Source organism: Lytechinus variegatus, chromosome 10, assembly GCF_018143015.1.
Source record: "Lytechinus variegatus isolate NC3 chromosome 10, Lvar_3.0, whole genome shotgun sequence".
In the NCBI taxonomy this organism is placed as follows: Eukaryota; Metazoa; Echinodermata; class Echinoidea; order Temnopleuroida; family Toxopneustidae; genus Lytechinus; species Lytechinus variegatus.
This window is the reverse complement of record NC_054749.1, coordinates 15,909,633-15,935,921: the sequence shown is the minus strand read 5'-3', so window position 1 is coordinate 15,935,921 and position 26,289 is coordinate 15,909,633. Positions and strand designations below refer to the sequence as shown.

General features: G+C 36.5%; 1 protein-coding gene across 1 annotated transcript; it reads right to left on the bottom strand.

The window, feature by feature from the left end:
• Positions 1-3,107: 3,107 nt before the first annotated feature.
• On the bottom strand, positions 3,108-24,762 carry LOC121423330 (GTP-binding protein 1-like). The gene is made up of 11 exons (XM_041618685.1): positions 23,652-24,762; positions 22,703-22,811; positions 21,004-21,187; positions 19,504-19,712; positions 13,655-13,794; positions 12,906-13,144; positions 11,094-11,238; positions 8,340-8,522; positions 7,880-8,018; positions 6,980-7,121; positions 3,108-5,649 (listed from the first exon to the last, which is right to left on the bottom strand). The coding sequence occupies exons 1-11, from the start codon at positions 23,826-23,828 to the stop codon at positions 5,400-5,402; spliced, it is 1,917 nt and encodes a 638-aa protein (XP_041474619.1). The 5' UTR covers positions 23,829-24,762; the 3' UTR covers positions 3,108-5,399.
• Positions 24,763-26,289: the final 1,527 nt, after the last annotated feature.

Here is a 26,289-nt window from a genome sequence, read left to right as displayed (position 1 = left end):
CTTGTAACAGTTGTCAGGGAAAATCACTCACTATGTGCCTCATGAAATGCTTTCCTGGTCTATTTTTTTATGGAACAATGAATCAACAAGAGCATGTCCATACACTGTCTGTGTTGGTGATTGCTTCTAATAAAGATAGGCATTATGCATCATCTCTTATTGTACCAACGATGATGTGCTGGAGTTGGTGATTTATTTCATGTGCAGTTTTTATAAGCGTATCACGGATCTGTGTTATTGCCTATTCACCTGTGTGCATAAGAAATCTTTAGCAGTGGCATCCTGGCAGACTTAGGACTATCACACCATGTGAGCAGCAAACATTGAAAGAGCAAGTTGCTTTATTATGGAGATGGTTCAAGCAGACAAAGGGAAGCAATCTATAAGTGAGTTATTCTTTTAAACATTAACATTTTGCTTGTACAGTGCAACTAGTCCGGAGGCTTCGAGAGAGTAAAAATCATTTTCGGCATTATTGTGATATTGGGAACCACTGTTCACTTCATACAGCAGCGCTTTATTCAGTCACACGCACGGTTCCCCATTTCCACCTCCATTCACTTTGTACACAAGTGCGCGTACACAAATCTACGAGTGGTACCCAAAACCACGATTTGGCTTCATTTTCTAACATGCTTACCCTCCATGAAGCCAGGGATTCTATTGCATTCATCTACACATACCGCCAAAAACCCTCAAACTTTCGCCACTGAAATGAAATCGATAGCGTAGAAATGTTGGAAATGAAGTTTTATCCCATTTACACGATTTAGCTTGTTTTCTAAAAATAATTGATAATTTTTTTCTAATTCATCCTTGCGCCAATGCATATGACGAATGACAAAAAATAAAAAAAAATGAGTGTCAAAAATGGAGTCTATCCCCGAGTTCGAGTGAAAATATGCAAAAGTTGTATACTTCCATCGGGGGGGGGGGAGCAATGAAGTATGTTGTTGGTACGGGGATGTGCCACTTTGATGACCCCCTTTTCCAGACCAAATTTTCAGTTCTCTAGATGACAAAAGTTCTGTCCAGAAGCCGCCCCTTCCCGCTCAAAATACTGTACTGCAATCCCGTTCAGTAGACCCGGTTTTTCACACCACCCTATATATGAGTGCCCCCCCTCCCCCGGGCTTCCATCTCATCATGTGCATGGTGTTTTGACAGGATAAGATTGAATTGTACATTGGATGTGCCCGTGTTCAATCTCAGGGCTCAAATAGAACCTAACTTCAGATTCTTTGCAAGCAGTGTGACGATTTTATTCATCCTGAACTGCAGAACAATTTTTTTTTGCTTTCCTTTATTTCACCATTACTGTGTAATTGTGAAAACTTCACTGCAAGATCAGCCAAAATCTTGAAAAATTGACGTCTTGTACTTCATTCATATTGTTTAAAGTGAATAAAGCTTCAAATACAATTTGAATAAACATGTCTGTGGATTATTTTCAGTGGATGTTTTCTGAGGCTGGGTCAGATGGTGTTCAAACAGTGGATTAATGGCACTCTTTTACCAGAGAAATATTTTCAAAATTATGCGTTGCTAATCCCCAAAATGGCCCTCATAACTTCTAAACGAGTGATTTTTTTATGCCATTGATATGTGCTTACACGTGCATGACCAAGTGGATGAGTGAAATATACTAGTGAATGTCAAATTCCAGACAGGTTACATGTATTTGGTTGAAAAATTATGAATGGGGCATTGCCACTTTGTTACACTATATTTATATTCCCCAATGTTAATTTAATAGTGCAAGACGCATAGAAGTAGGAAATTTTGGATTCAGAGGCCCGTATTCACTGGAATTATGGAAAGCCAAAATGTTAAATGTTATTTACATATTCGTATGTTTATGTTTACTGTCCTTTTCCCCCAATTTTTTGATTGTGAAGACAACTATCTTATTTGCCATTCCCAGACAGTTAACAATTATTAGAGTCAAATCAGCTGATGGTTGAACCTCTACTGTTAAGAGATATATGTCACAATTGGTCATCCATAGATAAACCACAATTTAAAACCGGAGTTTGAATTAATCCAGTGTTAAGAATACGGGCCAGGGAGGACAATGTACAGAGCTGCCAACCAGTAGTTTTTGGGCGTATTTAGTACATTTGTGCAACCAAAATACGACAGCAAGTTTTTTCTTTAAAGAATATGATTTTGTGTTTACATCTTTTTTTTTACAAAATCGTAGTTTGAGAAAAATCATCTCTAAATCTCTTTCATAAAACTTACACAAATATGGTTATTGGATGAATGTAATTTCAACTAAATTTTTTTTTAATCATTTTGTTAAAACCGGGGTGAGATATACACATTTCAAATTGCATGCTCAAGCTGCATGCAAGCTAAAATGCACACTGCACTTGCAGATGAAAAAAACAAACATTGAAAGTTAAATGTTTGTTTTTTTCATCTGCAAGAGCAGTGTGCATTTTAGCTTGCATGCAGCTTGAGCACCGCAATTGGGACTCCTTATCTTATTTTCAAATGTTAGCAGGCCTGCTATCTGAATACCAGTGCCTATTTTATTATGAAATACAGCAATTTGGGGGAAAATGCAGTTTTTATCACAGAATACAATTTTTCATTCCCAATGGTTGGCAAGTCTGTATAGTCATCTCTTGGGGACCACAGAAGTCTGTTTGACTAAAGTCAATGTTGACTTGAGCCCAGCACACACTGCAACGCGATTGCACCAAGATCGAATTGCAACAAATCGCAATGTGCACCAACCTGCATCTGCTGCTGCAGTGCAAAGTAAACATGAAGAGGTGCCATGGAGATGCAATTGACAACTTGTAATCAGATCTTGGTTCAATTGTGTGGTCAAGTGCGAGCTGGGCTTAAGATTAATCAAAATGTTATACATATGGTCTGAAAAAAATGCTGACTCTGGCGATTGACTTATAAAGAGCCTGCTGTACTTTAATGAATTGGTGAAGCTACCCAAGTCAAGTCTTTCTGTCCCCCTCTGTCCCTTTCTCTCTCTCTCTCCTTTCCTCTCGTACGGTACCCTTCCTTTCAATCACTGTTTCTCTCTTTCTTCCCTCTCATTCACGATTTCAGAAGTGAATTTTGAGAAATACAAACATTTGTTCTAATAATACAATGAACATTTATTTTGGCATAAACTAATAACTGCTTCATATCTTGCCACACATTCATCTCCCTCTTTTTTTCTCTATCTGATATGAATTCAAATGATTGTTTCCAAATATTTCACTGATTTAGTAGACTGCAAATATTTATAATTGTTTTCATTCTTTATTCTATCATAATTTAGATTTCAATGTGATTCATATTAATCTCATGGCAGCTATGTTATTAATTTCATAGTAGCCAGTAACATGTTTTCCCTTTCTCCCAAGTAAGGCCTGCTTATCAGAATATCAGTGAATGTTCTCATGTTAACCCCAATAAAAGGAAAATGAAATAAAAGATGAAAATACAGAATTATAGCAAAAAAGTAAGTCTAAAGTGCATATAATAAGCAACAAACCTATTCATGAATAATAAAATGAAAAAAGGGCTCAATTACAGAGATGTTGATTCATAAGAATGTTGAACTCTTGTACTACACGCGAGTATGCAATAAATATATCTTTGAATTTAACAGATGTGTATGATATTAAAAATATCTGTTAAAATGCATTTTGCACCTTTAATCAGTTAAGTCTGAGAAAAAAAAATTAATTTGACCATGATATTCATGTCAATTCCTGTCTTGATCTACAAGCCAATCTCATGGTGTTTTGTACACAGCTGCGATACCTCGTTTAATGAATTGCCAACACTTCTGAAGGTTGCGCAGTTTCGCCTAGCCGCGTTCATTCCCGATATTTACCCTCTGACTACTAAATATTTGAGCCCCATAAATATGATTGGAAAAAGGACAAGGCCCCACCTTGCAAAGAGTACCAATTGTTCCATTGAATTATGAAGCCATGAGCTGCCTCACTTATGAACTTCAGTCCCGAGCATTCTCTTTCACGTGATCCAGATCATTAACACCAACTGCAATATTGTGGTAGTTTGTGGTTTATAAACACAGGCACAATAAGCACTAAAATCAGGGGAAGCAAAATACCGATAATTTACTCACACCTGCTCAAATATGCAATTGAAATGACTGCATTTGTTAAATTTTTGCCAACACAATCAACACTTGTGCATAGGTCATTGTTTTGATCAATCCGCATGCTCCTTGGTTACAAGAAAACTATGCAAGGCAAGGCCAAGTCCTGTAGTCGGAGGGGTAAAAAGGAGAAGAAAAAAACTTGTACTATGCAATTCTCATGGCTATCATCATACATGTCCAGGCAACAAAAGATCTACACAAGAGCACTCCCGTGTAAAAAAAAAAAAAAAAAAACTTCAAACTGGAAGAAACAAAATTACAGAAGAAAAAAAATGCATAAAAATGAAAATCTGTTATGAGAATATCTACAAATGTACTATCTACATTGCAATTTAAAAAGAGAACTTTGTCTCAACTTCAGCTTGATATCTTCACTTGATTTCATTGACCCACCCCCCCCCCCCCATTCGAGTGCTTAATACATCCTAATTATTCTGTTAGTGTCTCCCTACATACCCATCCTGGTTAATGGTCCTCTAATTACATCTCTATTTTGTTCCATTTAATGTTCAATTGTACGTATCGTCAAGGATTCTGACTTAACTCCACTAGACCTATCTCCATGCATAAAATTTCCTGGTAAAATAGCTCAAATTCCATTTAATGGTGACAAGACGGCTCGAAGATAAATGTTTAAACACTATCATGTAGATGGGTATATTACGGTACTCTCAAAAATGTAATTTTACGTAGATCATCCATCCATCTGGTCGTCAGCTCTCCGTGCTTTTCTTGTCTTCAAAGTATTCAATAATAATACAGAGGTCCTTGCATATATAAAGTTTATATGATTGCGGCTGCCCATGTCTGCAAAACCCTTAAGATTTTTCTTACAGCACAGGGTTAATTACAATTGTACACCTAGACCTAAGCTGAAAAGATTTTGCCATAATCGGCTCTTGGTATTATATGAAAGTGTAAATTTCTGCCTTTTAGGAGAGTTTCATCACCATTGCAACATCACATGACATTAAATAATAATAGTGATTCACAATATTTGAACTCAAAAGTTTTCCAAAATTGTAGTTGTAAGCATTATCACCAATTGCCTGTAATAACGCTATGCAGTGAAATTCTGAGTTTACAAGGATGTAGTCTGGAAAGGGTTGCCTTACACAATAACAAGATATCAATGCATATGACGGTATGCAGAAAACTTAACAAGCACTGCCCTCGAAAGGTGGGCTGCTTCTTGAAGACGATGAACTAAATCCCTCCCATGCTGTATGTATGAAGACTGAAGGTAGCATTACGATGCCCCAACAACGAGGGTTGTTTTAGGAGACGGAGTGGCTCCGAGATCCCCGGCGCCCCTTCCTTTATGACGCCCCCTACGTCCAGTCCCCCTTCCTGCACCAGCTGTGGCATGGTCTGAAGGCTTTGGCCCCGTGTGGTGATGCCCCCTCCCTTTGCCGATCTTGTGCTTTTGTTTGTTTTCAGTGGCAGGCGCATGGGGAAGTATCTTGGTGATCTTGCCAACTGCTTTCGTTCTGCCTTCCCTGTTGGGTCAATGAGAAGAACATTTGTACCTCATGTATTCCTCAAAACCAATTCATATTAAATTATCAAATGCTTTAAAGGGAAACTCATGTTGTGGGAAAAGGGATAGAACAAAACTTGTGAGCTTTCAAGGACTTTTATTAATCAATTAATCAATAGTAAACTTAAGGAAATCTATGACCAAACCAGCTAATATGAATATAGGTTAAACCTTTGTGTGTGGTCCCATATATGTATTTAGTGCATGTGACTCTCAACAGACCCCAAGCTTGATTTCTTATCACGCGGTGAGTCCAATATCTTAAACTTCTTTCATTTTCATTTCTCGTCAACTTCTTTTCATAATTTATCGTCCTAACAATCCTTCTCAGGACTACCCATATGGTGAATCGTACGCCTCTAATACCAAGTCAAAATGTTTATATGGTGTTCGAACAACTGTTAAAAGCATAAACCTTTTCCTATTTTGACAACTGCTTGACCGTAAGAAAAAAAACATTCCCCAAAATTTGTTAAAATTTCATATTTCACATCTCTACATCCATAAATTGGCCATCTATTTTTCATAACTCCTTAAAAGTATCAAGAGAATGAATATTCCCTCCCTTCTTCTGAAAAATCGTTTCAGTTGATATTATGCTAGATCTACTACAAGAAAGTCTGCATGAGGGACAACAAGAATCAATGTCTGTTAAAACTTGGTTCTGACTTCATTAAAGTTCAAGTCCACCCAAGGAAAATGCTGACTTGATTAATAGAGAAAAATCAAACTAGCATAGTGCTGAAAATTTCATCAAAATCGGATGTAAAATAATGACATTTTAAAGTTTCGCTTATTTTTCACAAAACAGTAATATGCACATTGAGGCCAGTCAGTCGATGATGTCCATCACTCACCATTTCTTTTGTTTTTTATTGTTTGAATTATACAATATTTCATATTTTACAGATTCTACAGTCAGACCAACTTGACTAATCCGTATAATATCAAACAATGCTAATTCTACATGCTCAGGGAGAAATTAATCGTATCACTTGACAATGAGAAAATTAGAATATTTCAAATAATGAAATTAAAAACAAATAGTGAGTGGATGACATCACAGTCTCCTCACTTGCATACCAGCCAGGATGTGCATGTAACTGTTCTGTGAAATTAAGTGAAAATCGAAAATGTCCTAACTTTCTTATTTTACATCCGATTTTTGATGAAATTGTCAGTGTTATGCTTGTTAGATTTTTCTCTTTTTATTCAAATCAACTTTTTGTTGGGGTGGACTTGTCCTTTAATGATGGTGAATAAAATCATATCAGAGTAGCTTTTCCTACCTGAAAACCATTCTGCAATCAGCCTTGAGATACTCTGGGTTCTTGATGAATCTAAAGCGTACTGTTGCCTTGTCTCCCGTCCGTAAGTGATCAACACTCATAGAGATTATAGAGGCAGTCTGGCGTGTGCTCCCTACGTGAACTGATTGAATAAAAAGAGAAATGTTTTGAAGAAAAAATATTCTAATATGTACGATTCTGGTGTATTCTCTCCTCTTCATGACTGACTGAATTATCTATAGACCAGTTGCAACATATTTCATGGCAATTCCTCTACTATACATGAGACCCCATATATACAGCACTTTCCTGAATGATTTGTCATCACTGTGAGCTAGATTTTAAAAAGCGTAACGCTCTCAAATTATCGCCACTTGATTACATGTAGTTCATGAAGTTAAGAAAAAGTTTGGGAAGATGGGGGTCAAACTTACAAAGAGGTGGATTATTTCATGGAACTGCCCTTTACATGCATATTCCTTGTACCAACCCCCTTTTGATACAGAACACTTGTTCATGTAGACCACATATATGGGTTTTCTCTAGAACCATTTACCCCTCTTCCCCCCCCCCCCCCCCCCCCCCCCCCCCCCCCGTTTAAAACATGTATAAATGGGACCTGCTCTCTCAAAACCAACTCCGCATACACATCATCTTTCTTGTCTCTCTTAAGTGGTCTTTATCAACAGGTACCATTTCATGAAAGTTGTCAACACAGACAAGTTGACTTTCTCTGACAGTTACCATAGTAACAGTCAGAGGCCAGTGCCTCTCAGCCAATCAAAACCAAGGACTTCACTGAAATTGTCAGAGCTGACGATTTAGTCATTGCTGAATATCTTTCATGAAACACCCCGCTGGTTACACTATTTTCATAGAGGAATGTAATTGTTATCTTACCCATGGCTTGATAACGAGTGCTTATCGTTGTTGGGTGATGGAGGACCAGGATTTCACCCTCAAACTCCCAGCATGCAACAGGATTGATTTCAGGCGAAACCATTACCATTCCTTTCCGAACTTGGGAGCGTTTGATTTGCTGTAAACAGAAGGAGAAACAGATGATTTTTATCCACAGAAATCATCACTCCTCATTTCATATGATTATACTATCAAAATGAAAAGAGCATGCAAAGTAAATTACCACCTAGGCACCTACGGTATAAAAATTAAAACAATTAATTCAGTTACATCACTTCTGGCTTACACAAAAGAAAAAATTCAGTACAATTACTTGAAAGAGAATGTGGAGGTTTATTTAAGGTGAATACGCAAAACATGGAATATGAAATAGTTTAATCATCAGAAATTAACAAATAACAATAAATCTTGGTTCCACCCCTGTGTATTATTAGCTCACCTTCTTCAGAGCAAAAGATGCTGTTTGTCCACCTCGAACCATCTTGACCGGCATACGTTTTCTGTGAATACTCTTGATGATGACCTGCTGGAAGTGACCATGAGAATCAGGACCAAGGGCCAGGACATCATTTATTCTGACCGTTCCCTTTAACGTCGTCCCTGATACGACTGTTCCAACTCCCTGCAGAAAGAAAGAGAAGGTGAAGACTTTGTGATCTTGTGTATGAATGCTACATTGAGATCAAAGGTAATTTTGGCCCCTGAAATGAAAGAGTTTGATAAGTTGAGAAGGCCACGACATGGTGGCTCAGAAGTAGAAAGCCTGATCAAACACGTTTTGTTTACTTTTTTGTTTACTTTTTAGTTTACTCCCCTACTCTCTCTCGTCATGTTGATATTTTCATGGGACTCTCGCTACATATTCATAAGAGCTTTTAAGCAAGATTTGCTTTTACTTTTGGCTCCTTTATATCTACATCTCACATTTTCTAAAATCACCACAGTATATTAAAGCAATATCCAAATTCAAATTTATTGAAAATAAGACACAATTTTTTTAAAAACAACAACAATGACTTCCAGACTGGACTAAAATTGAGATATAAATGTCACATAACTTACAAAACTTGGTTAACACTTCCTCATTTATAAGAAATTGATATAAACATTAAAGGGGTTATGAATTTGTGTTAGAATAAGGGCAGATCTAGAAAACTTCTATTGGTCTTGGGTAATGTGTTGTGTGTTTGAGTTTTGTCAGACGTGTATCAATCAGATATGATTAAATAAAACAGGTCATATGTTTTCAATATTCTGAATGAAGAAAGCAAGCTGTCAAGACCCCAGCAGATTTTCTTAATTCAGATGATACTCATCCACTGTTCAGTGACAGTGTGGAGATACATGAATAGCCATTATCCCTTTTATTAATTGATCCTTTTCATCCAAATCATCAATGACCACTAATCCATTTCCTGGTCAATTGTGTAAGCAACTAAGCATCATGGGTTAACCCTAATTCTCCCGGGGGGGGGGGGGGGCCATAATGGCCCCCCCTCAACAATTTTCGCGATATATCTGCTGCGCAAAATTTTTTCACCTCGCAGCTCACTGACTTTTTACATTCAAGTCTCGCGCAAATTTTGAGACCAAATTTGTGACGCCCGGGTACGCGGTTATGACATTACGCAACATTATGCAAGTGCATGTCAGACCCAAAATTGCTCATAAACGTGATTTCATGTACAAATCCAATGCAAATTGCGTATGTAGCCAAAATTCATAAATGTATCATTATTTCTACTTTTACTGATTAAACTTAATTAATTTTGCCTTGTTTATGATCAGAATTATGTCTGGAACAATTTCCATTGAAAAAACAATAAAAAACAAAAAGTAAAAAAACAAAGAAATACATAAGAAATTCATAAAACAATAAAATACATAAGAAATTTATTTCCAAACCAAAGTTTTTTTGAATTACGATTGTTAAGAATGCTACAAAGAAAATTTTTACCAAAAATTAGCATTCTAGGAGCTTTATTTAGTGAATTAGAGCAAAAAGTATGATTTATGCATAAATTAGCATAATTAATTCATATAAAATAAAATCTCATTATTTTGGAAAATTTTACCATACAGCCTTGAAGATTACATCGCACACCACCAGCGTGCAAATTTTTGCTTCGCTCGCGCGATCGGCAGCCGAGATCTTAAGGGGGGCCCCCCCCCGGGAATGACAAGAATCAAAATACCCCGGGGATTTAGGGTTAATGTCTACATGAATGAGTAGTTTGGATATCCAATGCCACCTTTCTAAGTTTCAGTGGTTTTGAAGAAGGGGGCTTAGTTTTGGTAAATCCACCAAAATGCCCCTATCACTATTCCAATTCATTGCTAGCTAATATGAATGGATATGCCCTATAACAGTTATGATGTGGAGGATATGAAATGAAAATGTGTTTTACAGGATAAATTTTGCGAATTTACATGGAAATTTAACTTGATCCGGTCACCCGATCAAATTACAATATCTGTGTGTGTTTGTCTTTCAATTAAATCCTATTCCAAATCATGGAATGGGCTGAAACTTTCAAGATATGTTCTTTGTAACTTTTGTATATCTAATCACTAAATTTATAAGTGCTTGAATGCCCATTTTTTAACTTAAAACAAGCATCGCCGAGATATATATCCAAGATTTGAATATTTGAAATTTTCTCAGAGAAGTGCAGTTGGAAAAATATTTAACGGTCTCTACGCTTCAGTAAGACTGTCATATTAGACGATATTCGATTATCAATCACATTATTGACCCTTTACCAAAGCTATACACAGGGTTTAACTCCAACTCTAGTGGAAGGGTGTGGTTGGGGCTCAAGACTATATGATTTATCAAAACAGCACAGCCTTCTTTGGATTACGATAACTATTTCTGGGATGGAGGTCAGAGTAGAATGGATACCACATGATTTGTTCACCCTATAATTAGCACTGGTGTAGATGTGGGGGTGATGTACTGTGTCAGGAGTTCCCCCCCCCCCCCTGGATGACACATATCGGGGGTTTCTTTTCACAACCTGCTTCCTAAATATGCAAAATTGGATAAGCTTTGACATTGCAATACATGGGATTTTCCAGGGCCCTTTTTTATTTTTTCACTTTCCAGGGCTCTTTGGAGCATCTCGGGGGCGAAATCACCTGAGCCCCCTCCCCCATGTATTTTTTCTTTCAACTCCCTTCTTCTGCTTACCGGTACAGAGTATGTCTCGTCAATTTGAAACTCTGCTGGTTCATTCTCATCAAACATCGTCCTAGTGGTCAGCAGGTTGAGGAACATCTTGAGTAGGCCTAGGTTCTCACCAGTCACATTGGACACCTGGAAGATAGGGCACACTCTGAAAGAGAAGAGAACATTCTACAGGCTTAGAGGGTGTTGCAAAAAAAAGAAAATGCAATCAATTGCAAATTTCTGTTGTATTTTTACAACTGACAAATCAATAGTAACAGAAGCACATTAAAGTACACTCCCTGTAAGAGGCAAAGCAGCAACCAAATGCAAATATGCAATTAATTGCAAAACAAGTGATAGATTTTTGGACAAGTTTTGCAAGTTACTTGCAATGCTCCATTAAAATTAATCACAAGAAAAGTTAAAGAATTGACTATCAAGCACAAGGTTATGTTCTATTTTGTTTTATCTCTATATTTATCAACTTTGATCCCTAGAGTCACGATAAACATCATTCAGTATGCTAAAAAATGTGTCGCACTGTGTATAGAAGTGGAATCAAATAGACACACTCAAACACATATTACCTTCATGTGCACACTTAAAGGACAAGTCCACCCCAACAAAAACTTGATTTGAATAAAAAGAGAAAAATTCAACAAGCATAACACTGAAAATTTCATCAAAATCGGATGTAAAATAAGAAAGTTATGACATTTCAAAATTTCGCTTCATTTCACAAAAACAGTTATATGAATGAGCCAGCTACATCCAAATGAGAGTCGATGATGTCATTCACTCACTATTTCTTTTGTTTTTTATTGTTTGAAATATGAAATATTTTGATTTTCCTGTCATTGTCATGTGAAATGAAGTTTCATTCCTCCCTGAACACATGGAATTCCATTATTTTAACATTTTGTGCTTCAGGCAAGGAGGTCCTAATCGTCAAATTCGTAAAAATTGAAATATTGTATAATTCAAACAATAAAAAACAAAAGAAATAGTGAGTGACATCATCAACTCACTCATTTGGATGTAACTGGCTCGTTCATATAACTATTTTGTTAAAAATAAGCGAAACTTTGAAATGTCATAACTTTATTTTACATTCGATTTTGATGAAATCTTTAGCATTGTGCTTGTCTGATTTTTCTCTATTGATTCAAATCAACATTTTTCTGAGGTGGACTTGACCTTTAAAGCAAGCAGGGGACCACACCTTGGGATTAATATCTTAATGATTCATTTTCCTACAAGTGCCCAAACATGCTTAGCTGATTATCGATAAATCTTATTCAATATCCAGAGCAGAGGAAAGTAAAGAACAACCCTTTCTTAAAGATATCCATTTATTCATTATTATGTATTGATCATCAGTGGAGCGTTGTGGCCCAGTGGATTAGTTTCCGGACTTTGAAACAGAGGGTCGTGGGTTTGAATCCCTACCATGGCATAATTTCCTTCAGCAAGAAATTTATCCACGTTGTGCTGCACTAGACCCAGGTGAGGTGAATGGGTACCCGGTAGGATTTATTTCTTGAACGCTTTAGCGCCTATTAATATGGCAGCTTAGCTACAGCCGGGGTAATAATTTGATATCAAGTATCAAAGCGCAGTTGAGTATATGCACATAGTAACTGCGCTATATAAATGGACATATTATTACATTATTATTATTATCTATTTTTTTATTGAGTCTGTTTTAAGCTCATGAACTAACAAATACTTTGTACAAAACAACAGGGTTCCAGTGGGCAAAGGATGAGGTAAATACATGGTGGATTCCTCAGTGGTTCCACTTCACTCAAGATTTATCTCAAGATTCAGTACCTCTCCGAGCTGAAGTTAGTAGCCATCATGACGACATCCTCCTTGCTGTTGACGAGGACAGGTATCTTCCTGCAGCCAGGAGACTTCAGTATCCTCTGCAGGAGTTTTAGGGTATCCTGCAGGACATTGGGAGGGCACATGTCGATCTTGGTGACCACCACAAAGACTGGGACGCTCAGGGCCAGGGCAAGACCCAGGTGCTCCTTGGTCATACCGATCACTCCAGCATTGCTGCCAACCTGTAAATCAGAGTATATAGATCAATTACTTTGAAACTGGGAGCATTTCACTGAAAGACATATCCGATAGTTCAGATAGACACCTGGGTCCCCACTTCGTAAAAAGTTGCAACACTGTATAATAGCAACTCTTGCTGGAAAAAGAGCCAATCAAAATGCAGAAGTTCCACTGTTGCCATGGTAGTTGACATTCCAGCAAGACTTGCTACCATAGTGACTTTTATGAAATGGGGCTAGACTCCTCAGCCCAATCAAAATCAGTCCTATCGGGCATGTCAGGAGAAATGATGAAGACTCGGCAGAGTCTATATTCATTGCAAGCCAGGCACTAACCTAATAGTAAATCTAGGCCAGGGATGATGGACAACATCTCTTTTTTTGTTTTTCATTTAAACTATCTAGTTTTTGGTCATTGGGCCCTCATCAACCTATCCCTAGTGCATTTGACTTCAGTTTCTAGAGATTTAAGAATAGCATATCTATAATCAAGAATGACATTGTATTCCTTACCATGAGCATGCCAAAGTCTGGTGCATGACCCGTCATGCCAAAGACAGTTGTTTTCAGGTATTTCTCATGGCCAGCCAAGTCAATGAAGGTGATCACTTTGGATGAATTCTCACAGATCCTTACCCAGTCCAGACTCCCACCTGATACAGCAAAAAAAAAATTGTTATCTAACTTAATCATTCACAATAATTAGAACACTTCCGTATGTTAAATACTTTAACCCTATCTAGGCCGGGGGGAGGGCTTGGAAGCACCCCCCCAACGAGTCGCACGATATTTTCGCCGCGCAAAATTTTTCGACCGTGCTGCTCACTGACTTTTTACTTTCAAGTCTTGTGCAACTTTTGAGACCAATTTTGCGTCACCCGGGTACGCGGTTCCAAAGTTACTCAACATTATGTAAGTGCATGTCAGACCAAAAATTGCTCAAAAACGTGATTTCGTGTACAAAGTCAATGTAAATAGTGTTTTCAACCAAAAATCATAAATGTATGATTATTTTTAGTTTTGCTGGCCTAAATGTATGTATTTTATGCTGTTTATGATCTTACAAGAGTCTCCAACCATTTCATTGAAAAAACAATGAAAAACAAAAGGTCCAAAAAACAAAGAAATACATAAGAAATTGATCTGATATCACAATTTTTTTCATGTACACTTGCTAAGAACATCACAAAGAGTTTCTATGCCAAAAATTAGAACATTTGGAGCTTTATATATGGAGTTCAAGGAAAAAGCATGATTTTGAATACTAATTACGCATAAATTAGCATTTTTACATATTAACAATTCGCATGAAAAAAATTACTATACAATTTTATAGATTATATCCCAGACAAACTGCATGCCAATTTTCGGCGCGATCGCGCGGTTGACGGCCCCCCCCCCCCCCGGCCATATGAACCCCCAAAATACCCCGGCTTAGATAGGGTTAAGGAAATGTTATGTGTGATTGTATTATGCAAAGATTCAAGTGTGACTAAAATCTGCACTTAAATTCCTACCGGTACTTAGAAAAATATTACATCATCACATTGGTCAGATCATGTCATTTGCATGTTGAAACTTGAGGCAGAGATTTTTAGTTTGACAAACTTTTTATTGTTCACTGTCCAGTCAGACCGCATGTCTCTATAAAGCTAATGAGCAAATAGGACAGATTCATCCAAATCCTCTCATGGCTGAATCCTCCTCCATGCAAAATCTTGTAAATCATGAGATTTTTTTTCTCTAAGAATTTACCTACATGTACTTCATCCAATTGGACAGAGTAAATGTTTCTCTTTCATATTGGCAATTTATTTTGTATATATAAAATATTTTGATAAGTGAATTTCAGGCCTGCAAATGTGCATCAAAACTTAATTTTCTTCCTCTGTTTTCATTTGCAAATTGAAAACAACAACAACTTTTGTCAGGTGAAAATGATTATTTTGTAGCATATTTCAAATCAAAAGTTTCACCTATATTACAAAAATATTACAAATAAATTCAAACACATGACCTGAAAGAATGATTCTTCTTCTATACCATGATACCAAAATCATGAAATTTGATGTATATTGAGAGCAGCAATGACCGAATTAAAAGAGGTGGCTTGGTCCACATCAAGCTCATTAAATATGCAAAACTTCTTTAGTCGCTAATATCACTTGGATGAAAGTAGGTAGGCCCGTTTTGAAAGTCCATATTTGATGCACGTGTACACGGCGTGTTTTTCGGTCGTATACACGTTGTAAACACTGAGAGCGAGTTATGTTTTCATGTAGACACGGACCCGCATCAACATTTCATAAAAAGGGGTCTATATAGCCTAAGTCACGGTTTTAAAGCTTACCTGAGAAGTTTGAAGTATCAATCCACAAAAATTGGTGCAAATTAAAAGTTTACTCGGCTTAGCAGCGCATTAATTTAATAAAGAATGCAAAAGAAAATCAGTGCAGGGCCCTAGCTAGCGCCGACGCTCGTTGGATGCGCATTTTGTATACTGTACCGTACATGCATGCATAGATCGCTGCAGAATTAAGTGTAACTGAAGTTATCGATCGATTTTCATTATTTTGTTTGAAGAGCATTTGTTTGTAGGCTTGTAGCACATGTGTACGAGCGTATAACACGTAAGTTGAAGCAATGATCGCTGTCGCAATTGGTGATTCTCAAATTGGCTCTGAGTGTGATTGAGCAACGCTTTCGATCTTTCGAGACCGGAGCAGACCCATTTCGTGATACAAAAACTTGAGTCTCCAGAATGAATGTGGATTAAATCGGCGATTTTGGAAGTAAACCCACTCTAGATTAATTGAAATATATTGACATATTAGTAATTAAAACATGTGCAGTGTCTGAGAACTAAGATTTAATGTGAGGCTGTGAGCTTGTTCACCGACTTTGTAGTCCCATGCAAGCTTTATACAGATGCTACCGTGTACACGGTGATGGAATTTATTACACGTGCACTGACTTGACCGTGCGTGTACACGTGTACCCGAAACGGGCCTAGAAGCCACTTTTTTGGACCTACCGACTGCTGTCATTACCTATCAAACTCAATTCTAACTACTGTCATCTCTCTATAGACTTTCAAATCGGATCAATAATGCCATAGGTTCACACTATCACAGAAATTATTACATGATAGTGCTGCAAGTCAGGCGGCATGTTCGGGTTCGGTTCGGTTCGGCAGGGTTCGGCAATTTTTTTCCGAACTTTGGTTCGGTTCGGGGTTCGGCAATAAATGCCAAATTAAATTTAACACATAAAAAATAAAGACCGCCGACCTACAAACAAGTAATCTCGTGCATGATCCGTCATGTATTAATAATAAATTTTGTTTCTAAAAAGAATAGTTAAGATAATTGTTGAACTTTCTTTTGTTTTAATTAACAAAAAATAAGTCATTTCTACTTTCATTTTTAAAATGAAAATAAAAAAAATCAAAAGAAAAAAATATTGATAACGAGAGAATCAGGACAGAAACAGAATTACAAAGATTAGAATATTTTTTTCACGATTATTTCATGTAGCTATGATCATGATCGATTACGATGTCATTGCCAACGCAGCTTCTCAAATTGGAAAGTGTTGATCGGGAATGTCGAAATAGTAGACAAACAACCTCCACTCAACTGTTATTATACCGGTAAAATTCACATTCCAAAGAATACGAGTGTTTTAGAAAGTCCCTATTTTCTGAAAAGTGGTAAAATCTGGTCAATGAATTACTTTAAAAAGATAAATATCAGTCCATTCTTGGTCCAGAAAGATCGACGCTACGTGACTTCAAACATATTTCTAACACGAAAATGAGTACATGGGACTGTACTGCATATTTCAGTGTTGTGAAATCACTCGGCGTTGATCGTCAGAACTAAGACGGAACTGATAATTTATCATTTCATTCTCAGTAATTGGCCAGATTAAACCACTTTTAAGAAAATATTGACAATGGAAAAACGTTTCAAGTTTGGAATACGAATTTTACCTGTATAATAGCGACCGAGAGCAGGTTGTTTGGACTTCCTGTTTCAACTTTCCTTACCAACCATTTCCGGAACATCGATCAGGGAACATGCGTTGATTTGGTTTGAATTTTTATCTTTTTTGTTTTTTTCACCCTCATTCCTTCATCTCTTATTTATTTATCTTTTATATTAATATGGAAATTTCAGAAGGTGGAATATACTTTACCATTACTTTGTCAATCACAAGGAATTAATTTATGTCTTTTCAGTTAAATGTACATCCGAATCCGATTACAGCAATACGTAATTCAACTACACTTTTTAACTGAGTTAAGCTTAAAATGTCCCCACATTTTATAAGGAAAAAATATATTCATGTTTAGGCCTGGGACGATTGTCATTATTACCATTCGATTATTTCCTGGAAAAATAATTGAATGATTCGATTGCTCGTCGGGAATTACGTCTTTTAAGTCACAATAGTTGTCCTACTTTATGGTGACCCCCCCCCCCCCCCATGAAGAAATCTCCATCAAAGTCACATGTTTAGCATAAATGAGGCCCTTTTCCCCCTTCTCCATGATTTTTTTATATCAAAAGAAACTTCATGAAATGAGATTAAATCTTTCAGTTTATTGTCCCAATGAAAATCTTTCCTAAATTAATACTGGTACCCTGGTATTATGCATTCATCCCTCCAAGTGCCACACCCCTGCATATAAATGAATCAGCCCCGCCGAGTCCAAAGACGTAAACAACTCATTCATGAAGTATATTCTTTGAGACTGAGCCCAGGTGGAGCATTTCACTTGAAAATTTTCATCCCTTGCCCACACCATGTCCCCGCCTCCACTTGTGGCACTGCCCACGATGCTACACATGTATTAAAAAAAAATATTTCATGTGAAATACTGTACCTTTCAAAATAACGATTTTTTTTATCATTTGAACCTACATGTATAACTGGGTCTATTTTTGGAGACTAGTCGAGAAAGTACTGGTGAAGGCGGGCGCGTGTTGGAATGTAGTTTTCATTGGTTGAGGGGGATATAAAAAAAGTTGCATTGTTCTGAAACATGAAAGAAATTCTCCGGCTCCCACCCCCTATCCTTCCCTCTCTCTTTCCCTCACACGCACACACACACACAGATGGGGGAGGGGTCAATTCATTTCTGAAGTCATGACCTTTCCTGATAAGGGAACCACATGCCTTCCGCTTCTTTGTTTCCCAAAGTTTCATTGGCTATCCGAAGGTCCAATCAGCTCAAGTGAGCTGGTTATGTGTTTACTTATTATTGTGCACGCACACAATGACTTATTTTGTGTATGAGGGCAAGGTCGGGTGGGATTAACATTTTCGGAGCGCTATCATGTTGGTATGTAACTGTGAATGTGATACAATCATTGATAATTTTTGAAACATTACCTCGGTAACATAATTTTTAAACCTGTAAAAAACAGCTGTCATCATTGTTTTCTTGTCATTTTATTTTTATTACTTGGGTATTAGAGGTATCCCAACGTCATAATCGGGATCTGCCGAACATTCGATTAGTGTAAATTTTGCTAATCGATTGGTGATTGGCGGCATGCCAATCGAACCATTCGATCAATCGATGTTTACTCCCAGGCCTATTCATGTTTATAAAAAAATTGAAAATGATAAAAATTTAATCAAACACGAGACCGAAACTGTCATACTTTGTCATTTACGAGGAATGAATTTATGTCTGGTTCTTTTTCTTTATTAAAACAAAATGATTAGGTCCGATTACGATCACGATCGATTACGGCAATACGTAAATACACCACACTTTTATACCGAGTTTAGCTTCAAAATGCCCCCTCATTTTATCAAGAAAAAATATATTTATGTTAATAAAATATTCTCAAGTTGATAACAGTTCAATCAAAGACAAGATGGGAGCTATCATAGTGGATTTTAAAAATATATTGAGTGGAATTCTCTTTGTGCACAATCACTAACCAATATATATTTTATTGATTTTATACTTAAATCTATGTAGTCATCGCATTCACGCATTGCATACAAACATACTTTTTTTTACCGAACTTCCGAACCAGGCCTTTGAGTTCGGTTCGGTTCGGTCCGGTTCGGAAGTGCCAAGTTCGGCGAACTTCCGTTCGGTTCGGCGGTTCGGCTGCAGCACAGAAATTATTACATGACCTTGGATTCTTGTTAAATTTGAGTAGATAGCCCATGTATCACCTACATCTCTTTGTATCACATGTACAGGCCAAAGTTACTTTAATATATCCAACTCATAAACATTTTACACAAAGTGTCATAAGAGGAAAAAAAAAGAAATTGCATAACTTACAACAGCTTTATAAAACACATTACACCTCCCTTATATGTAAGCTTACCGTGGGAATCTGGCTTGTTGACTACTTCTCCTTTGCTGTCGAATCCCAATATGTCATTCCCTACGCTGCTTGTCCTTCCCGATTCCATCTCGTGTTTATGCCTGAAGAGCTTCTGTCTTGCAAATCCCCTCCCGTTGTCCAGTTCACCGTGGGTTAATACACCAAGCAGAGTACTCTTCCCTGCATCCACATTGCCCACTACTGCAACCCTGTCATGAAAGAAGTTAAAGGGTTAAGTACCCGTGGTAAATGATCATAGAAGAGAATCACTACTGGAGCCTGTTTCCACTGCTGGAGCCTGTTTCCACTGCATGGCAATCCGTAGGCACCTGAATTCAAATACTTAGGCATATGAACTCTTGCTTAGAATATTTACCAACATCAAACAGGTGTAAGTCAGATTTCACCAATACAAAATTTCTTAAAGGGATGGTCCGGGCTGAAAATACTTATATCTGAATAAATAGAGTAAAATTCACAGAGCAAAATGCTGAAATTTTTATCAATATCGGATGACAAAAAGCAAAGTTATTGAATTTTAAAGTTTATCAATATTTTGTGAAGACAGTTGTAGGCACATTGTCATGAATATTAATTAGGTGCGCTGATGTCATATCCCCACTTTCATTTTTTTCTTACATTATTACATGAAATCATGTTTCATTTCTTCATACATGTGTAAATAATGTGTCTCCATTACAATGAAAAAAATTGTGACAATGAATAACTAATTACCTTAATCAGTTGTAAATCCAATTGTTTTAGTTCTTGGTAAAAAAATGTTGAATTATTGAATAAACCTAATTTCATACAATAAAATATAAAAAAAAAACAAGTGGGGATATGACATCATCAGCCCACCTAATAAATATTCATAAAGACATGCCCAGAACTGTTTCACCAGAATAATGCAAATCTTTACAATTCAATAACTTGAATATTTGTTATCCGATTTTGATCAAATTTTCAGCATTTTGCTCTGTGAAATTTACTCTAATTATTGAGATGTAAATATTTCCAGCCTGGACTATCCCTTTAAAGTTACCCTCCTAACATAATCAAATATTATCCTCTTTCTTTTTATACTTCTTTCATGCGAAAGACATTCTGCATCCAACCTTCTCACTAATCTTTTATCTCCTAAGTCCTTTCACCATGGATAAAGTCACTTTTCTGTAAAGACTATTAGAAATCCAGATAAGAATCCAAGTGTGAAGTATGTATGTGTCAAAATGATCTGAATAAAAAATGAATCACATTAATACAATGCAAAAAAAATGTATATAACTGTCAATACATTGTTTCAAAGTCCTGCATACTATTACCACAGCTTAAGGAATCTATGCTGATCAGGCACTACAGCATTCAACAAGTTTCTTCCCATCAGATACCCAGTCACTACACCTGGGTGAAAAGTAGGAAGTGCAAATAAATGCCTTCTCAAAGGATGCAAGTGCTGCAGTGGGGTTTGAACCCTGGACTTTATTGTTCAGAACGTACCTGACTTCATAGAAGTCTTCATCATCTGCTCTTCTTCTCACCAGGTAATCAGCCACTGTTCCATTCTCAACGTCCCTTTCTCTCAACAGCACCACATCAGCCTCTATACTTTGTGCCATCCGTTCCAGGGTTGCTGCCGATGCCGCCACCTCATCAGGACTCAATCCACTCTTGGTCCCATCACCTTGCAGATAACAGAGCAGAGGGGGAAAATAGCATGTCAAAACAAAGAAAGGATATATGTACTGAAACTTTGTAGTCTCGTTTGAAAATTGTATGGCCCCTCCATATACATGTATTCTTGTATTTTTTTAACCTACATGTATATGTACAAACTATCAAATTTGATCCACATTTTTTGTCAAAAGAGATACATGTAAGCTTTCTAACTGTAAACTGGTGCCTGTTGCATAAAACTTTTTACCTGAGAAAACTCTGGTAAAAACTGAAAACTAAGGTTACTCTGATTTCTGCCATTGACTTTAACACAGGGCAAAAACTCCGGTAAAAACAACCTGAGTTTTCTCAGGTAAAAAGTTTTATGCAACGGGCCCCAGAAGTCATTTGTAAAAATCTGCTACACAAAAGATTTTATGTGGAGCAAATCATAATGCAATACAAGGAAAATATTCAATGTGCTGGTTTAGATGGGAAGTTCATCCTGACTAAATGTTGGTTTCAATGAAAGCAGAAAAACAAAAGTTCATGATCATTGACTTGATCTTTCCAATTAATGTCATGCATTACCTCACAAAGTGTATTAATACCATCAATAGAAATTATAAAGTAGAGTCAAAGTTTCTTGGCAAATTTAGTTTAATTATTTAGTCATTCATTTTTTTCATTATGCATGTACATCACATTTTGGCTGCTGTAATATTGTGCAATATCAAGCCTACAAACAATCAAAGTTTCTTTGTCCTTGACTCACAAGTCATGTGACTAATAATCTTTCACAGTACACTTTGAACAGGAAGCTGTCAGCTGAGTGGGCTGGTGCAAGATTGTGCAATACCACTCTTACCCATAACAACAAACTTTGCTATACAGCTCCTAGTGACAACTCAGTACCATAATCATAAAAATGGAAAAAAAATCATTTATCTGAACTTTAATGTATTGAGATGATTCAATTCATGCATCATCTTTGCTTCCTTTCAAAACTTTCCATGTTTGATTTACAAAAAAATGACTTCCTATGAGTAATGAACTTCTACACTTTTGTATTTTCATACAAAAAAATGAACATCGTATTAAGATAAATCTCCCTAATTTGGAAATTCGAAAAAAAAAACATTGTGAAAGCCATTAGACTGTCTTAAGAAAGCTTTGGTTAAGGGTCAGATCACTGAACATTGTTTTAATATTACAAAGAATAGTATTAGTAATGCATTTTAACCAAAGATTATAGATAATTAGATATTGCATTTCTCTGGCTGTTTTGTAATTTTTGTTTGATGTTATTTCAAATAGGTTTTCAGCACTTACTTTGAAGTTACTGACAAGATCATATCCTGAAATTTTTAGCCTACATGTATTTCATGCTTGAAAGTGTGTTATAAACAAGACAAAAATATATTTTGATCAGACAAGTTATCTAATTAAATTTTTGATGTAAATTCATTACCATAAATATCCAAAAACAATATTTAAGTTTAGCATTGATTCGTCTGAAAAATAAAAGATTTGGTTGTTTTACCTCCTTGCCCAACAGTATAGATTGTTTCTCCTTGACCTTCCTCCAGTCTTTCTTCCAGCTGCTTCAGAATAGCTTCATACACAGTATCAGATGGACATACCAGCTTGTCCTAGTATAATTAATACATTTAAAAAAATTAAGTTGTATTTCATTTTTTTTACAGATTTTCTCAAATACCAAAAGAAAATTTACAATGTTTCTTTCTTATATGCAGATCAATCAAATTTGAATATCTCACAGTACAATAGATTACATGTAGCCCTAAAAGTTCATTAATTTCCATGTTCACAAAAATAACAAAAGAAAATGACTGTCATCTTTCCATAAATGCCAACAAACATTATATTGATTATTATGGCATATGAACATCAAGATTGACTTGACCTGAATTTTGCCGGGACCGGCAGGTGGAATTCATTGGATGAACACCCTACTATTTGACAAATCGGAATAGTGTAATGGTTTTAAAGTGCATATGTTGTTACTCTCCTACATATACACGGAACCAACACATGCGTCCTTTTCGATAGACGGAGTGTTTTCAGCTGCATTAATTGTGATATAAAAGCAGATTTTCCTTTTCAATTAAAGCACATGTAATTTGATTTTGTTCTGTTAAAATATACAGGCCATATAGTAGTTGAAATTAAAAGATCATGCCTGGATGTTTAAATTTTATTGAGATAAAAACTATTGTTACAGCGATTCTTTAACTTACAAGTTAAAAGTAGATTACAAAAGAACAGAAATGTTCATATGCCTATTCGCTGAGCAATTAATGTGCATATGAATACCATACTTTTTATAGCATAATTCATTGTGCACCTACTGGTACAGTAACACAGAAATATGAATGTAGTCAAGTCTTGCAATCTTTTTTTACAATTAATTTAGTCTAAATAAAAACAAGTTAACTGGGACATTTTGCAATTCCAATTCCAGAAATCACCTTAGCATTCAGTTCTCCCATCAGCGGATCATCTCCATTGGTTGTATCCTCGGGTGAAAAAAGGTTGCATTCTCCCATACCAGGGAAGACAGAGCTTGGAGTAGTAGGTGTCGTCGGAGATTTCAGGTTGTCCTGACTTGGGGAATCCGGTAGGAAATTTGTCACAATGGCTGCCATTTTACCAACAATTATTGTTCTTTCTCTTTGAAAATGATGCTAATTCCTGGTTTCACAGTAGATTTCAGTTTGGAACACACAAGAAATTCAGGTCATTCTGCACTTATAATTTCTAGCAGCTAACTTAAGTTAGATCCAGAAACACAAAATATGGATTGTTATTGTAGTTTTTCTCTCAGTTCACGAACACTCATAAGTCATCAATTATTATAAGTCTCCAATCAATTATCAAGGAAGGATCATTCGTAGCGTAATGTTAGGCCGATCCTAAAAATGTTTTTAGGCCTGCATACCTAACAATATTGCACAGAATACAGATGAATAAACAAAATCACATCCACGATCAGTTAAAAAGAATACTGAATAGGGTAAAAATTCATGAAAATAAATAAAAACCTAGATCGTTTTTAAAAACTAGAAATTAGACAATTTGAGTGGAGGGCAAGTAAATTGACAAATATTTTTTCAAGTGAGAATTCTACCTCGGGAGTACAGAGTCAAGGTAAAGGCCCTGGGATTGGCTAAATAAAAAAGTTGAAAGAATCGAGGCCAACGCGACGCAGATTGTTGCAGTGCAGTGTTGTTATGTAAGCTGACTCCACCGGGTAAGATTTCACATTCACCAACACACACTTCGGTCTTCAAAACAGAAGAAACTCTCGTTTGTTATGCACATAAACCACGTAATGTCACTTTACATGCGACTTGCGGTCCGAGACAAGTTCTTGATAATCTCGCTCTTGGTAAACGCATTTTCTCTCCACGAACCATCGATGGGAGTGTTCTTATGCTCGACCAGCAGATGATGAAACTCATCGAAATGTCAGAAAAATTCGCTGGATAACAGGAAATCCTTTGAACATCGTTGAAAATAGGCGTATTTTTGGAGATTCGGGGCAGCTGTATGTTCTTCCGAGCTAGCTAGCTTGCTTGTCGAAGATATCTTGCGCATGTGTACAGGCTATTCTAATTCATAGAATAGGAGGCAGAACAAAAATAATTCATTCAATATAAAGTAAATGTTTACAAAAATCAATTAAAGTAGAGAATTTAATATCGAATTAATTCAATTTCATAATTAAATGATAATAAAATAGAGTAAGTTTTGTATTTTTATCTCTTTTGAGGTGATAATTATAAATATATGTTTAATGTGACCCATGTTACCCCCATTTTAGAATGAACTAACCCAAGACAATTAATTGGCACCCAGATGGAAGAGGGCGCTAGTTGAAAAGTCAGGGTATTGCACAACACATCATCACCCAAGTACTTTATTATGAGTATACCTCGGAAACTATACACTAATCATATATCTCTATGTTATACCTATGCTTTGATATGTTTTCGTTTTCTTTCTAAGGATTATTCTTTCAAATAAAAGCGAAAGCGACCAAGAAAAATGATGTCGCAATTACAAAGCTTCCTACCAAATCGTTCGTTTTTCGGCCATCTACTTTTGAAAATACAAATTCAAGGCTTACAGAAAGATCTCCATGAAATTTAGCGTAATTAAATGAGCCGCAAAGTTTGAGGGGGCTGGAACAAATTTCTATAAAGCGGATCGGACGTGTCAAGCGAGCATACAATTTTGTGATGCACTTTTACCCATAATTACAAAATGATCTTTCCCTTCCCTTTTCTATCTTTTCTCTCTTTTTTATCTTTATTTGTTTGTGGAATTGATTTAGGAGCGCCCGGGCCTCGAGGGAGGGGGGTGGGCCAGTCAAATGTATTGCTGTACACATGCGTGACCAAAAAGGGGGGGGGGTTAAAAGGGTGTATTTTCAGTTTGGTCGCGGGCCGCGCATGCACTCGTTTAGGGTATCAGAAACACCGATTTTCGACATGAGAAAGTGGTTAAAGACAATGGTCAATCACGGGGTCATATAGGGTATACTTTTTTTCAAAATCATTTTCTTTTTAGACTAGCCAAACCTGTTTAGGGTATATTTTTCCCCAAGCTTGTTTTTTGGCCTCGGGGCTTTTTAGATTAGTACCTGATGAATTTCGGATGACACTTATTTACAGTGTTAACATAATGGTATTTTGGGTGACCTTCGTATAATTTCAAAGGTTTGTTATTCCGCGGGAGGTTTGAAAATTCCGAAGGTTCGTTAGAAAAAAGAAAAAGGTTTTTAAAAAAATAGCAGGATATTATACAGTGATAGTTTCAACGGAAGATTATACATGACTGTGTTCCAAGCATATATAAGAATTGGTGCTTGGATCAAACATCTTAATTTTCATGTTCTCTGAGCAATTGCTGCATGATCGAGCTATAATGGGTTGTTGTGGACTATGTGTTGGTCACCTGTGCCCTCAAGATAAGGGGATTTTTAGGGAGGGATGTCGTTTTAACAGCTTCTGTTGGTTAAAATATAAAAAAAAACAAAGTAAAAAATGTCCTTTTAAAGCGGAAAATGCCTCTTTTTTCTCAAAATGAAATGTGCCCCTTTAC

Bases quoted from the DNA above. Each gene is read 5' to 3' on its own strand.
- LOC121423330 (XM_041618685.1), bottom strand. From the start codon at position 23,828: ATGGCAGCCATTGTGACAAATTTCCTACCGGATTCCCCAAGTCAGGAC. The intron at 8,523-11,093 runs GTAAGCAGAAGA...TTCTTTCTGCAG, and splicing joins ACGAGACATACTCTGTACCG to GGAGTTGGAACAGTCGTATC. The intron at 7,122-7,879 runs GTAAGATAACAA...TTATTCAATCAG, and splicing joins CACTCGTTATCAAGCCATGG to TTCACGTAGGGAGCACACGC.